The 16,828-nt window shown below is 40.3% G+C and overlaps 1 protein-coding gene across 2 annotated transcripts; it reads right to left on the minus strand.

Moving 5' to 3' along the window:
• Positions 1-2,722: 2,722 nt before the first annotated feature.
• mbtd1 (mbt domain containing 1) lies at positions 2,723-16,277 on the minus strand. 2 transcript variants are annotated; one of them, XM_085762078.1, is made up of 17 exons: positions 16,095-16,277; positions 14,673-14,877; positions 14,390-14,523; positions 14,186-14,300; positions 14,008-14,090; positions 13,799-13,916; positions 13,102-13,236; positions 12,914-13,002; positions 11,795-12,029; positions 9,919-9,974; positions 9,446-9,550; positions 9,186-9,333; positions 8,916-8,998; positions 7,937-8,171; positions 6,274-6,345; positions 5,260-5,415; positions 2,723-3,868 (listed from the first exon to the last, which is right to left on the minus strand). In XM_085762078.1, exons 1-17 carry the CDS (start codon positions 16,113-16,115, stop codon positions 3,750-3,752), a joined length of 2,109 nt encoding a protein of 702 aa, XP_085618204.1. In that variant the 5' UTR covers positions 16,116-16,277; the 3' UTR covers positions 2,723-3,749. The 2 variants fall into 2 exon arrangements, with proteins under 2 accessions (XP_085618204.1, XP_085618205.1); XM_085762079.1 differs by lacking the exon at positions 5,260-5,415.
• Between the last annotated feature and the right edge of the window lie 551 nt (positions 16,278-16,828).

Below are 16,828 nucleotides of genomic sequence, written 5' to 3' on the forward strand. Positions count from 1 at the left end.
GTGTCATATATAGTATTTTTTTTATTTGTTAATCTAGAAATGTTCTGTCTGATTCCAATCTGATTTAAATAAATCAAAATCTAGATGAAATACAACTTTTGTATTTGTGTGATTTGCACCAATGGTCAGTTTCAGTTGTTTACAATGTTCCAGTCGTCATGGCACTTCTTGGCTTCCATAGCAACAGATGAACGTAGTGAAGACACTTTGAGCTTTTCTAACCCAGCTGATTCACACCTGTAGTCACGACCTTTACAACCGAAAAAGAAAAACAAACTTCCTGAGAATTGAATCATGAACCTTACTGGTAGGAAGAGAAATTATGGATCTTTTTTTATTATTATTATTGTCACTGAGAAGTTTTTAAAATCTGCTCTTTGTTTGAATATCGCCTTTGGCCATACAGTGAGTTTTCCGTATATGAACCCTTATTCTCTAAAAAGCACAGTTATACAATACCCTTTTGTTAAATTATCTCATCTGTTAATTATATTAATGTAGTGATGATAGCATCTGTGGGTGCCATACATTTTTATTCAACATAGCAAAATAATATCGGATCTATGACTATTGCATATTTCTCAAATTAGAAGACTACCTCGTGTGCTGTGATAAAATTCTTCCATGTTTGGTGTCTAGTCTTCAAGTGGATCATATTTTAGGTAATCATTTTTTCATTTGCATATGCTAACACACTGCCACAGTCTATTTCACACACTGAACGTGGCTTGCATCAGGAGGTAGTAGATAAACAGCTGCAAAAAATCTAGCTCTTAAGAAGAATGAAAGAGAAGGAGTCTTGTCATCTCCACGGCCGAGCATGGATCACCGACTAATCAGGATTCTGTTACTCCATACCATCATAGTCATGAATATATATATTTATATATGTATGTACAGAATCTATGTATCTATGCCACTGTAGATCCTGTCATCAGAAGTGAATGCTGCCCTCAGAGACTATTGGAAAAGCAGTGCATTTGTTTTTGTTTTTTTCATATATCATTATTAATGACAAACCTGTTATTCTGTGGCTCAGGTGAATCATACACTAGCTTGCATACATATGGCTCTGACATGAGAACAACCTAAGCAATAATAATAGAAAAACAAACCAAGAAAAGACTAATGTTTTGCATATTACCCTAATATAATATCCGACTTTCCCCATCCGGACAAACGAGATTGCTTGCTGATGTGACCGTTTCGAGCGAGGCAGATGTTCCAGCTGTTCTCCTAACATGAGCCCCACCCTCACGTTTTCAACGACAGACACCGAGGTTTGATGCTACAAATGCTGTGTATGGAGTCAGGAGTGTGCCCTGCTGTAAGCGTTTAATCAAAACCACACACTGATGCAAAAAACCTAATTATAAAATACATTTAAGTTTTCTAATTATTATTTTTTTGTATTTCCTTGTTTTAATATGAAATGGCAAAATTATTTGGATTTCTCTTTGTTATTGTTTTTGCTTCTTCTATGTGTGTTTGTGGGTTGGTCTGGTTAAAAATTGGCATCTAATTTCAATATTCAATTATTGATTTAGAAATATTACTTCCCAATTGCTAATGCTTTTTTTTATTTTAATTTTTATTTGTTTGTTTTCATGGAATTATGTAAATACAAATTGAATTTTGCCAATTGTTTTTGCCAACTGATTATAATTAATCATTATTCTGGTGGCATGCCCCTGACTCCATATGAATGAGGAGCTCCAGGTGGAACTCTTGAGCTAAGTCGTCCACAGACGTGGACCAGAAACACCTGTTTATCTGTCGTGAGAAACTCTGCTGTAGTGCAACCGTCGACAGTGAGAGACAACATGCATCTGCCAGCGCCCACCGCGTTCTAACGTTCTGCGGGGTACTGAGCCGTCTGCCTCAGATAAGACTGAGGTTCCTCCCTGTCAGTAGCTACATCCAAACTGTAAAGGTCAAAGTACTTATTGTAGAGTTGGACAGTGGGAATAGCCCTATCATACCAGTAAGGTTTCTCTTTTATACAACATACCCTGCTGCTCGCTTACAGTCAAACTATGCCAAGTTGTTAGTATGTCTTTAAAAATCAAGGTGATTTCTTTTTAAATGAAAGAGGAAAAAAACAAAACATTTTTCAATCTCCACAGCTTCATTATTTCTGTTCAACAAGACCGTTGGAAATTTAAAATGACAAATGACACATTCTGCAAGGGTTTTTGTCTTGCTAAATGTTTGCTACAGCAGTTCCTAATACATTGTTAGGGGTACAGAGGGATTTCTGTTACTGTGATAGGTCCCTAAAGCTCCACATTAAGCCATCGAAGCTGCCTGACGTTAGATGAGATTGTTTGACTTAAGATCGTACTGCCTTGTGTAGTCTATTGTTTATCAGATGGACTGTATAGGTTAAGTTGTGTTGACAGCTCAGAATGTGGACATAAAACTGGTTATAATAGAAAACAGATTTCCCCCACAGTACCCACTTTAATGTAGCTTGAGGATATTTAACATCTAGAGACTGTACATTTTTCATTAAAGCCCAATGGAATGTGCAAGATGATTTCTGTATGTGTTATCTAATGAAGACCTGACCTGTTGTTACTGGAGCTCCACAGAGAGGAGAGGGAAAACCATACCGAGATGTTGTGGCTTCTTAAAGTCACAGTTTGTGACTTATAAGAGCTAATATTATTGATCTTTAATCATATTTTGCTTGCGTAATGTTTGAATCAGAAATAAATGCAGCTGTGGGAATCTTCTTGCCGATATTGGAAGGAGCACGACATCTGTAATGCTGAGCAGCATAGTACTAGGATCTCTCTTCAAACCACAATCCTTGATCTATACTCTGTAATTCTATTTTGAATAGGTCTTCACATACTATATAAATATAATCACCTCTGTAAAACAATGCACATCACGTTTCCCACACAGCCACCAAAAATGTAAATGTGAAAATAAGTACATAAAGACAGAAAACAACTCATCATTGTTACAAAAAAAAAAAGAAAGAAAAAAAAAAGCTTCAAGTACTTTGAACAAAGAAAAAGTCCACCTGGCATTATGAAAATAATCCAAATATACACAACTCTGCTCCTCTTTCTGCCAGCCTCTCTCATCTCAGGCCGTTCAGTGGGTGACTCTTGATGTATGCATGTGTGTGTGTGTGAGAGTGTGTGTGTGTTTGTGTGTGAAAAAGACCTGGCTCAATAAATGGTTCTCACAGTTTCTACAGGTCTCTGTGCGTGGCCCAGATTGTGGCAAAGGCAGGACGGGCTTATGTTGACCTCCCCCTCCCCCAATTTCTGTGGAAAAAGGGTTGTGTGTTTTTGTTTTGTTTTTTTAAACCATCCAAGTACGACCGGTCTGCTCGGATGGTTCCGACAGGAGAAGAGAGAGAGAGCCGATGCGGTTGCGTCACCCCGAGGTTGGTGTGAAAGATAAAATGCCCAAATATCCGTGACCCGGGGGTGCGACCTCCGACCTCTTAAAATCAGGTGGGTGTTAACAAGCACACACAGCTACAAGGTTAGAAGACCGTCCAGAGGAATGTTCCTTTCAGGATTTTCACCGCCCCCCTTCTCCTCTTCATCACCAGCTCCTGTGCTGAGAAGGCCCGTGGTGTTGGTCTGCGAGTGTAAATTTGAGGCTAGTTCGTCCCTCGGCGTTCCCGACCCTTTTGCTGAGGTTTTTATTTCCAGAGGTGTGTCCAGTCCCGCTCTTTTTTTCGTCCTGCTCTTTTTTTTTTCTCCCCCTCGACCGTGGCGACCTCAGGGCTCCTGTTTGATGTAGTAGCTGCCCGAGCCGTTGCTCTCCTGGTCGGAGATGCCCTGTGAGAAGGTAAACTCGTCCACCTCCGCCGTCTCCTCCTTCATCCGCAGGAGAGACTCTACAGACGGGACAGAGACAGATAAGAGAGAGAGAACAGCAGCGCGGATGAGCCACTCGTGTTCATGCATTTTGGAGTCAAAAAACAGAGTGAGCCCTTTTGTTGTCAGTCCCGGGGCGTTAATGTTAACTCCACATGCATGACAAGCATCGGGAGGGCTACTGTACTTTCAAAGAAACATGTCAGATGAAAACAAACATGCCTTCTGATTGCTACAAAGTGGAGACGATTCACTAGTCATGGCAAAACTAACTCCTGCAAATAGGGATGTCACGATTACTTGTTTTCACAATTAATCGCGGTATTAAACGCCACAATTATTTAATCGTAAAGGCTCCTAAATATCGTCTTTCGAAAACAAAGTTAGGAACAACCGCGTGTGTGACTTTGTTTACGTTCTGTGCCAGTTGCAGACAGAGATGTGAGCGAGTGGTAAAGTTTAGCAGAGGAAGACTGATTCCCTCCGAACAAACGTATTAAGCCGGTGACAGCTCGTCAGCCTGTCAGACATGATACATTAAAATATGACATGAATTATCACCTGTGGGATAAGCACCCGGCTTTGTACGCCAAAATAAAAAGGTACAATACACAGTAACTGGGTTAAATTATGTTGATGTCAACGTAACACTGACTTAGTAGGAATTTAAATGTTAGCGCGTCATATGTAGGAAAAAAAAAACACACTTTGTTATTTAGGTATGTGTATGCATTAATTAATTAGAGTTTTTCCTCAGTCGATGTGAGGGTCTAAGGGCAGAGGATGTTGTTATGATGCCATGACAAACTGTAAAAATGGGCTATACAAATAAAATTGCCTTGCCTAATTACTTGAATATTTCAAACATTTGCCCTAGGATTAATAATTAGTCCTACATTAATATATACTCTTATGTATTGTGTAATATTTTTTTATATAATTAGTAATATAATTAGATTTTGACTATTTGATTTTACACATTCACAGTGCTGTAAAACTATCTTAGAATAGAAAATACTTTATTAATCCCTCGGAGGGAAATTCAGATCGTCCAGCAGCTGATATGATTAAAATGAAAAAGTAAACGTGTAAACGTTTATTTAATGTATAGTAATCGTAATAATCTAGATTATTTCTCTGACAATAATTGCACCAAGAAAATCTATAATCGTGACATCCCTACCTGCAAATTACATGAGCAGTATCAGGAGGAGATATTCATGTGAGAACAATGACAATGGACGTGTGCAGACAGAGTTGAGTTGACAGTAGAACATGCAGCATCAGCAGCATCCAGCTCCACAGCGAGGCCCGCCACAGGACTCCTCTGTCTCGGGTTAAAGAACGTCCTCTGGGAGCCTCAGAGGGCTCAGTGTTGTGCTGGTTTTGGATCTTTTTAGTGCAACGTTACCTGATTTGTGGGTTTGGTGGAGGTGGGTTCGGGGCCGGGGCCGAGTGGGCCCCTGCGCAGGGTAAGGGGGCGGACTCTGCTCTTCGTCCCCAGAGAAGCTGCTCCTCCTCCTGCCTGCCTGACTGAAGGGCCGTCGACCAACCGGAATCTTCCTCTCTAAACACCAAGCCAGACTCAGGTAAGCTACCAGGGGCTTATTACACACAGACAGGGGTTCAATTCATCTGGAGTGTGGTCTCAATGTTCAGATTGTGAATTAGGAAGGAAAGTCAAAAAGGTTAGAGTTAAGTTGGAATTTTTTTTTCTTCTTTTTCAAACTTCAATTTCACCTCAAACAGTTGACAGTGGATATGCCCATCTGAATAAGCCCCTGGTCAGCTGTACTCACACTGCTCGACCCCAGTAAGCAGATGCACCAAGAGCACAGCTATAGAAACTGTGGAATGTATGGAAGACTGTGGCGGCCAATATTTACAATACATTATTAAATAATTGAATTGGAATGAGGTATGACAAAATTAAAACCCAAAGTGTTCGAAGAATTTCAAACACATAACATATAATATCACACATCATGTGCATTAAGTTTTAATATTGACAACCAAAGACTTCCATATAAAAACTGCCTTCGATGGTGTTCAGCACACAGTGTACAATTAAGATTTAGCATCTGCTTTTGTCATCTAAAACTCTGGAGCTATAAAGGGTGCGACACCAGGCCTTTCCTTCTCAAAACACCTCAAGTGTCTCAAACACTCTGAGTCCCAAGTGTGTTCATAACTATCCCACTCAGAAGGGAGTCACTGCTTTCATCTTTTCAAGCATCCGGCAATGAGACTCAAGTGGTCCAGTGAAAAATATCCCTGACACACCGAACAAGTGGCCAACGACAGAGCAGCAGAGTTTCCACCACAAGTGTAGCCAGTGACGGTGAGAGAGAGAGAGACAGGAAAAGGAGAAGGCGAAGGAAGGAGTGGAGAGGAGGCGATCAACACAGCAGGAAGGTTTACTCACTTTTCTTTTGGCCTTTGTACTGCTGCGCCTTCTTCTTCTGCTTGGGCACAGACTGAGGCATGTCTCTGTTGCCTGAAACACAGCCATAAGACAGGATACTATGGGATACTAGTGAACAGTGAGGTATAGAGAAGTTTAAAAGCGATGTGCAAGACAACAAATTGTACCATATAAAGAGCACAGGACTTGTACAAAAGGATCTTTACAAAGTAGGTCAGTCAATTTCACTCTTATTGCACAACACTCATTTAATCATAAAGTGTACCTGATAACAGATAATCAGGATTTCATTATGTCAATAACTCATTTTTAATAACACCTTGGCCTTGTGTAGATCACATAAAAAAGTAATCATCCTATGAGTTTCACTTTCACTTTTAACAGAGTTTACTCGGTATCAGCAGATATCCTTAGCTGAGGTATCAGACTGATAAAGGTTAAAATAACATAATAATGACATTGTAATTACAATGTTTGCAGTACAGGTTGGAAGTGGCAAAAACGATCCTATTCAATATCAGGAAAAAAAGTCAAGAAGAAAATGTGTGATGTAAAAGAACACTGTTAGTGTGAGTGGATCTGAAGTTACACACACAGACTGTCATCCTGCATTTGTGTGGGATCACATTCTGCTGAGTGACAGTACATCATTCAGCACTTTAATGGTTCTTAAGTGTATATCTATGTCCCCTGGTATAACAAGGAGCTCTTATAGAGAGGACAGGGCTGTGAGATGGAAAATCAAATGCATCATTCAGTATGAGTAATGACTGTCAGGGAGCATCAAAGTGCCTGTACTGCCATACCATGGATAGATCACAGTAACACACCTTTTAATGGACTCACTCACTGAAATGCCGAAGTACACTGCGTCTTATAACTCACTACTTACAGTTCTAACTATATTTGTCTTGGTTACTTTTTCTCCCAATCCTGAGCTGAGGCTTTTAATAAAGCAGTTTACTTGTAGTTGAATTCATGCTAAAAAAACAAACATTTATACTTTATCTTTATGCATTAATCGTATTTACCTACTTATCTTAAACTATAAGTGTATGTGTGGTATGCATGTGTGTTTATGTATGGATAAATGTGTGTTTTATTACATTATATTTTATTTCTAATATTTAATTAACTAATTTATTTATTTATTTATTTAATCAATTTACTTTTAATCTTATTATTTAATTCCTATTTGAAATTTTCCCCATTTTTTCTTCTTTTTTTCTTTATTTATTAATATTACTACTATTTTAATTTGTTATTTATTCATTTAACTATTCATTTTAAATAATACAATATACAATACAAGACCATTTTAATTGTAACTTATATCGCTATACGGCCTGTCACTCATTTATAATATGAAGCCATATATCAGGAAATGTTCTGTAAAATGACTAAAATGTTTGAATAAAAAGTTCTATAAAAAAAAATACAGAAATGTCCTACAACAAAATGCAGCTACTTTTCAAGTGGTCTTGGTCAGGTTAAGGCAACCACACCAGAGCCTCATTTAATCAAAACAGGTTAGGTGTGAAAGCAGCTGTACATTATGTTCATGTAATGTCTGTAACTGAAATGTAAAGTAGACATGGTGGCCTCGTGGTGTCAGTGGAGGATGCGTCAGTGTTTGTGGAGCTGAACCGGATCTTGTTCTTACTCTGTGAAGCGGGCGGTTGGAGCTGGTAGCCTGTCAGCTGACACCAGCCCACGGGGTACAGGTCAGGCGACTCGCAGTCCACCCACTGGTCGTATTCGTCCTCCCAGCCGTCAAAGTGGATCCTCAGTAGCCGGTGCACAATCCTCGTCACCGTGGCGACACACACCAGCCGCGGCTCCATCAGGTCAACGGCCTCCAGCTTCATGCCTTGTCGGAAACCGTGATTGGGAACCTCCTAAAGATGTGAGGTAGTAAAAAATAAAATAATACAGTCAATGAAGCACTGAAGAATCCTTAATCACAAGTTATTTACGGTAAAATTTGGTGTATAAATCGCACTTTCCCCCGCCTATTTTGTTTACACCTGGCATTAACATGCGTTTTAGACAGTGTTTGACCACTTGAAAGTACAAGTGTAAACGCAGCGAAGACGCATTGAGGATGGCTTGTGATCCGATCGGCTAAACCACCTCCGGAGATGGTCAGGGACGCATTGTGACCACGTTAAACACGAGTGTAAACGCTAATGCCTACTGTAGTCGCATAGAACTACATGGGCGGAATAGTGTTTCCCACTAGGTTAACAAGACTCGTTAGGGTCCACCAAATAATATTTTTAAAGGTTTTTTTCAACAGCATTTCACCATCCCTCATCTCTGTCAGTCGGGCCCTCCTCACAGGTCGTGCTGGAACACTGAATGCACTGTACCGCGCTAAATGTATATTGTTCAAATGACCTTGCGATCTCTTTTGTTTTTTTAAATAACAAAAAAGAGCAACACTGCAGCACAGAAACTTCATGTTGTGGACTTGTGGAATAACTTGTATAATGTTTTTATTAACAGATAGCAGAAAACGTTGTTTTCCCAGTTTGAGACCCTCAAAAATATAACGATAGTGACTTATATGCCAGTACGATTTATATTCAGAATTTTACGGAACATCAAAATATGGTGAGGAAGCCATCATAAAAACTCACCTTGTTGAATAGCTTGACAGGAGCAGCAATTGATCCTGTTTCTCTGAGGTAGTCAAACCATTTAAATGGTAGTTTTGTGTACCCTGGGGAAAGTTAGCATTGAGACCAGTACATTAATAAACCATACACATACACAGGAGATTCTGTAAAGAATGCTTCTAACCAAAAACTCCACCTGGAAATGTATAGTATTTTACAACACGGAGGCCCTGCTGTGTTGTTAATGGGAGCCAGTGCCTATTTTAATTTGTGGAGATATGAGTATGGTACCTCTAGGGGGTGTAAGTTCAATGTTGTTGATTTCACAGAATCCGACAGGATAGATGGAGGGGGAGGTGCCGTGGTAGCAGAACCAGTCTGATCCATCCACTGCCTCTGAACCGTCGATCCCAATCATGAGGTACCCATCTGCCAACACCTGAGCAGCACAGAACAGCTGGGGTCAGACTGGAGCAGCTGAGTGATGGGTCGTTTTCAAACAACAACAGATCCTTCTTGAACTTAACAGGCAGCCTCCGGTTCACACTGACCTTTCTTACAGTGGCTACACATATAGCTGAGAGGTTGAGGGGGTCAATGGCTTCTATCTTCATCCCTTCTCTGAACCAGTCCCCACTCTGGTCCACATCTTTCACCTGAGAAACAGACACACAGAACAGACTTCAAACACCAAATTTTCGATATTCTAGTGTTTCCACATCAACCAAAATTAAGTAATAGCTGATAAACCATCACCGAAGACAAAGTCTAGAAATAGATGGAAGGATTACCTTCACTATAAATTTTGCTATATTTAATTTCAACATTAGCATTTAAATTTCACAATAAGAATATTTTTAATTGCTTTTAATATTGAGATCTTTATGTCCCTTATTTGCTACCATACCTCAAAGCCTTACCTGCATCTGAGAATAAAAATCAAATGGCAGCTACAATAACAATCAGTTCAATCCACAGCTGTAGGGACAGAAATAGAGAAAGTAAGTGTTATATTGTGTGTTACCTTCTGGAAGAGCTGAGGAGGAGCATCAACTTGTCCGTCCATTCTCTTTGTAATATCTGGGGAAAAAAATATTGACGGATCAAAACTACTTATCATGCCAGAGATATTACAGCAATATACGCAAAAAAAAGTTCCATGTGCAGTGAATTATTATTAAGGAAGGATAAACCACTGACAGTTGGAGCTGAGGTTGAGCTGGGCTTCAGGGTACATAGATTGCTTAAGAAAAGAAAGTCATTATTTGATTCTCTCAGAGCATGAAGTCATTTTCATGAACAGATACAGCAGCATTTCATCAGGTCATGCGCACGGCAGACAACATCTGGCTTTTAAACCAGTCAAAGAACTAGTGGATTACTTTTAAAATGATGCTGTCATTAGGTCTCCCCTGTTTATCTGTGACAGTGTACCCTCTAGGCACAGCACTGATGTGCAGTCGTCATGTAAGGACAGCATCAGTTCCCCCGCTCCTTTTACACACCAATGATTTTGGCCAGTTTTAAAAAGAATTCCTCCAGCTTTATGGAAGGATTATGGAATGGAATTTATGGAATATTAAAATAATGGTCAAGTAATACGTCCATGTACATTTTTTAAGTGATATTCTACATTTCTATCATGTCAAATCATTTGTTTGAAAAGAGTTGAGCTTTTTCCACATCTAGAGTTTGTTTAAAACATCAAACCAGCAGTGATGGTGATTTGTATCTGCCATTTATATGGAAGAGGTCTGTCAATCTGAGGAGTAAAAAGGTGACCATGCCATTTATATGGAAGAGGTCTGTCAATATGAGGAGTAAAAAGGTGACCATGCAAGTGAATGAAATCATAATAATCATATCAATAATATAATCATGTATGATCATAGGGTTTTAAAAGAAAGCAAGTCAGAGATACAGAAGATAGTTAATTTGTCACAATTAACAGTTGGGTGCTTTGTAAAATAAACAAAATCAGACAGATCCCATGGTAAAGAATCTGACAGAGGAGGTAGAGAATTGTAGATTAAAAGAAAATCAATTGCAGAGAAGAAAATTCATTGTGAATGATGCAGCTACCCTATTTTTGCAAACACTTTTATTTTCAACACATGCTGTAAACCAATGAATGGTTGGTTTCACGGAAAGATCAATAAAAGCTGTTGCAGAAAAAAAGAAAAAGCTTTACAGCAAGCCGAGAAAGATCTAGTCAAAAAAAATCAAGAGCCCAACCTCAAAAGATTCAGCACAAGATGCAAAGCTCAACAACACCAGGTTGCAGTTTGCAAAAACATACAAGATGAGGCCTGCAGAGGTCTGGAACAAAGCTGAAGGTATGAAACAAAAACCTATCTCTATCAAAATCAGAAAGTGTGGGGAGAGAAACAAAATGGAGCAGCTCCATAATGTACGACCTCATCTGTCAAACATGGCGGCTGCGTTTGGGCTTGGGCTTGTGCGTCTGCCAATGGAGCTGGCTCGCTGACATTTACTGATGATTTCACTGCTGATGGAGGCAACGGGATTTTTTCCACAAAACATTAAATATGATGCCCTTGTGTGTGTCCGTACCAGTTCCACTTCTCACACTTCTCCTGTGTGAAGTGTTGATCCAGGAGGAGCTATATTGATATTTTGAAGAACCACAAATCACCTTATTTCACACCTCTACTCTCAGGCTTCTCTCTGGAGATCTGGGACCGACTGTTTTTTACTGTGGGGTAATAACAGGGCTGGACAATGGGTCCAGGTGGGTGTGGCTTGGGTCGAGGCTGAGCGCCGTGACATCACAAAGTTACAGAAGTAACGTAGATCAATTATTTTCAAATGCAATGTATATATCTGTATCTACATTTGATTTATTTGTCTTTGTTAGGGCCGTCACATGCACCACTCACCGGATCGTTTGAAGCGGTGTCCGATGCTGCGCGACCAGCCTATATTATGGATCAGAGGGCTGTACATGTGGCACCAGAAGTCGTCCGACCCGTCCTGGCTCTCCTCATAGACCAGCCTGAGGCGACCTCCGATCACCTGCTCCACCAGAGCCACCCGCGTCCTGCACAGGTAGTTCTTGTCCACCACCTCTACCCGCATCAGCTTCTTAAAGGGGAACTGCATGTTCTCATGTACCTACGGTGACATATTACACATGGATGTGACAACGGCAAACCCAGGAAACGTTGTGGCTTCTTTTCTTTTTTTTTGTGTGAGAGTGAGATAGACAGGAAAGGGGAAGGCAGAGAGAGGGGGAATGACAGGAAAGGTCCGCCCGACGCGGGATACAAACCGGGGACACGTTGTGGCTTCTGACAGGAGTTTCACAGTGACAACGAATAAACTGAGGTATGGTGTTTGTTTCCAGTGTTGGGGAGACTTAAAGGGATAGTTCAACATTTTGGCAAATTGCCATAATCCATATAGTATTAGAAGTAGGTTCTTTGCCTTTAATTGTCGGTGCAAGCAGAGCCGCGAGCTGCTCAGAGCTACGCTACGGAGGCTCATGGAATTTCTTGGTTTCCCTCATCAAACTCATCAAATACACAATCCAACAACTCCAAAACGCTCTTGTGGACAAGTTGTGACCTGCACATTCACCACGCTATGAGATAATAACGGAACGTTATGAGACAGAGTTGTTTTAGAGGTAAATTCATACAAAATTGCTGATGCGCGTTCCCATCAGGGGCAGTTTCTTGGCAAGTAGTCTCCGCATTTGCCTCAAAACAACTCTCTTAAACTCCATGTAGTTGAACTACATAGCTTAGCTACAATTTGCTGTAACCCAACATGTCTATGGTGAACCTACGGTATGTTGATCAAAAACGTCAGCTTTTTTTCTTTAAAAAAAAATAAAACTGAGTTGAGGCATATTTCTGTTGGCATGTTAATTTTTTGTAGGCCATTATATTTTGTTTCATATACACCACATTCTTTTTTTTTTTATAACACTGAGTTAAATTAGTATAATGAGTATAAGCAGTTGCTAAAGCTACTACACTGTTTGTTTCTCTCACCTTGGCATTAAAGTCAGGTGGCAGTGTTTTAGCTCCAGTGAGACGCTTTACAAGAAAGGCTTTCCAGTTTGTATATTTATGCTGTATGCCTGTAGGGAGAGACGACAAAGATAACAGCAACAATTATTATAAATCAATCTAGGAATAACAGGATAAGACTGTAAAAAAAAAAGCAATCCAAGGCTCACTTTTTGGAGGTACGAGGGGTTTCCCACTTGACGCACACCATCCTACTGGGTGCACCTCGGGGATGCAGAGATTACACCAGAAGTCCTTACTGGTGTCGTTGTCAAAACCCTCATACCTCAGGAGAGCCTTGAACCCTGCAGGGCGTTTAAGACACTGGTGAGTTTCAATTCCTCAAACTGGAAACATTTCATTGTCTCTGCCAGACTTTCACAACACATTAAGTGGTGGGTGTGATGAGAATGAATATCTGTGGTTCAACTTTTAAGCCAACATGAACACAAGGCCTTAAGAGTAATGGAGAGTTTGCGTGTCTAAAATTTAAACCATCTACCCTAAGGGTGAAAGATCCAAAACAAGCAAAGATGTGGATCCTAAGATGATTTTTTTTTTCTTTGTCAGTGGCATAAAATAAATCAAAAGGCAACATATTCATGTACTGTATTTGTGTGTAGTTTTACCTTGCAAATGGTAACCTTCACATTTTTAACTGGGGTTTGCGCTTTAGACACAGGAATACTACTAGTAGTATGAACACTATCACAGCTTGTGGCATATCATGCTTGAAAAATATGTGTGGGTGGGTGGAGTAGCTGATATGGCTGGAATAAGCATCACAGTATTAACAGTTATTCAGAGGAATGAGCATTAAAAAAAAAACCTAGAAATTTGATAGTGAACTTGTAGAAATGGTCTCACCTGCTAGCTTAACGATTTCTGCGATCCAGTATACTTTAGTGGAGAGGTTGGTATCGGAGTTGAGCACTTCAATCCTAACACCTTCCTCTATGTCTCCCCAGCATAACCCCATCGGGACCTAAAGCACAAAGGAAGCAGCCAAGTTATACGTTAAGGAAGCAACAGCTCGATTCTAAAGATTCTATTCACTTTTTGTTTTTTTTACTTACGTGCTTGAAACAGCTGACTGGAGCTCCGACTGTGTTATTGCTACAGACATACCGACCCCAATCGAAGCTCTCTGCAGGGACCACTGTCGGAAACAAGAGCAGTGTAAAGCTGGAGAGTGTCTAAACACGGCTGCACTGTTACCCCACTGACCATCACCACTGCCCTTTGGTAACATACCAGCTTTTGATTTCGCCTGGTTCTGTTGACTTGCTTGGTACTGGGCGTAAGCTGCCAATTTTGCCATAAGAGGTTGTTTCTGTAAGACTTTAGCCTTTTTCGTTGGTGGTTTGCCCTTATAAAATTAAAGCAAAAATCAACATTTGTGTAATTTTATATTTTATCTTGACTGTATCTGTTAGAGCAGGATTGTGTTGCATTTACCTGGAGTCTTGCCAAGATGCTAGCTTTTTTGGAATTTGACGAATAGCTCCTTGAACATGAGACACTGCAGAAGCGCTTGGTCTTGGAGTAAAAAGCATCTCGTACACCGACCATCCCACACATCTCACAGGTGGCTGTGAAGAAAAGTCCACAGCGTCAGCAGAGTCTATTAAAATCATCACGACTAATACATGGTGGAAAACTCTTCTCACAGAGGATTATATCCCAGACATCCACAAAAACTATAAATTCCAAACATTTTTTCCATGCACTGCCAACTGACCCATTCCGGCCTTCCCGTCGGGGTAGGTGTAGACTTGACCATTGTTCTTGATGATGGGTAGGCTGGCGGGGATGGAGGGCACCACTTCATCCTCACTGTCCTCTGAGCTGGAGCTGCTGGTTGACTCCTCACTGCAGCTGTCGTAGCCGTCAAACATCCCGAACGAATCTCTCCGCTTACGCTCTGAACGCGGTGTGCGTTCAGCCTTGGGGCATTGAGAGAATGACATCTGAATGAACTGATTGCTCTCAACTCTGAACGCAATTAACACGGTCACTTCACTGACAATATCACATTCTGGAGTAATTGTCTACAAAATAGGAGGCTACAGTCCTCGCTGCAGCCGGCCCCGGTTCGAATCCTGAATCTGGTGACCCTTTGCTGCATGTCATTCCCCCTCTCTCTGCCTCCCCATTTCCTGTCTCTCTCAACTATACTATCAATTAAAGGCAAAAATCCCCAAACAATATACTTTAAAAAAAAAAAAAAAAGAAAAGAAAAAGAAGTTAAAGAAACACCTTAAAATATCTTATAGTGTCTGAGGCGCAAAGTTACTATTTGGAAAGCATACGATTGCATTTGTGAATCAGGTACCAGTGTTATTTTAATATTAATTTTATTTTAAAATACTATTTCAACAGCTGCATGTAAAATTAACATGAATTAAATAATGTATAGTTAATCAAGCAGTTAATCATTGACATTTAGTAGTCACAACATCCTCATGAGCACAATTCTAGTAATATATTATGTATCTTTAAATAGTTATCTGCTGTAGAATCTGACCTGAGAAGCTGGCTGTGGAAGCCAGGTCGAAATTACTTTAAAAATTGTTACGAAAGCCCAAAGTTAATCAAACTGCAGCCGCGAAGCGCACAGAATGCGGAACAGTGCTGAAATATTCACTGTTGTCACAACCTGTTTACTTCCTCCTTTGAGCATCACAGGTGACATGCTAACTGGCTACGCTAACAATTTACGTTTAGCCAGCAAGGATGCCGGGAGAAAAAACAATGCACCGGCCAACAAAGACATTCTCGGCAAAGTCTAAGATATGCAAAAGAGAAAAGCTAACTAATGTATAAGCTAAAATACGGGGCGGCCTTATTGGAAAATAGCTCCCGAAGCTAACTAGCATTAGCACGGAGAGCTAGCGGAAACCCGTTTTTCCAGTTTAAATTCACAAAAGCGAGCCACGCTTTGAATTTGCGCTGCACGCTTACAGCTACACACATGCAGACAAAAAATAAGTGTATGTTGGTTTTATTCTTACTGTTTTTTGGAAAGCCTTGTAATATTTAACGCTGGCTGCACCACTTGCTAGCTACGATAAACAGATAACAACAAAGGAGGAGCGCTAGCCTCAGCAAATCCTCTGTAGTCGGGAGGCTCGGGGCCCTAAAATGGTTCAAATTCACTCACCAGATCCCTTGTGTCTTCCATCAGCCCTTCATATAGATAACGTGCTGGTTAACTGTGCTACCAATGCAAATAAAAACCCATGAGCCGAGTACAATTTTGGCTTTGAAATAGCAACGATTTAAATGAATACTACTAAAGCAGGGGCATCAACAAATTACTCTGTCGCTTCTGCGCATGTGCGAGTGTAACCTACATTCGTGTGATTGGTCAATCCGGAATGGAGGTCACCACCGATACAGAAACAAAACAGTGGACTCCGCTGTGGGAATGAATGAATGGCCTCTTCTGTTTCAAGTGTAAAATAGAAAATATCGGAATACGACTCCTCCACACCGCCCACTGTGTCAAACCGACACCAATAAACGAAGGGAACCTTCATTGTTTTAACTTATTGCTGCACATTTAGGCAGTGTTGGGCACGTTGCTTTAAAAAAGCAATAAGTTAGGCTATAAGTTAGTTTCCCACCAAAAGTAACTGAAGTAACTGAATTTCTACATTTAGAAAAGTAACAATTGTCCTATTTTTCTATAACATGCAAATATGTCAAGATAAAACGGCTTTTTTCCCACTAGTTGATGTACTGAAAATATTTGTACAGGTATAACATGCACTTTAACAGGTGTATTATTTTGTGATGGGACTTCTTGAGTCAAGTAACGGTAAGGGCGTTATGGGGAATTGATTACTCGTTTCTGAAAAAGTAGCCGTGATTCCCATCACTGCATTTAGGTCA

This window comes from Trachurus japonicus, chromosome 19 (assembly GCF_045865225.1).
Source record: "Trachurus japonicus isolate A0001 chromosome 19, Traja_1.0".
In the NCBI taxonomy this organism is placed as follows: domain Eukaryota; kingdom Metazoa; phylum Chordata; class Actinopteri; order Carangiformes; family Carangidae; genus Trachurus; species Trachurus japonicus.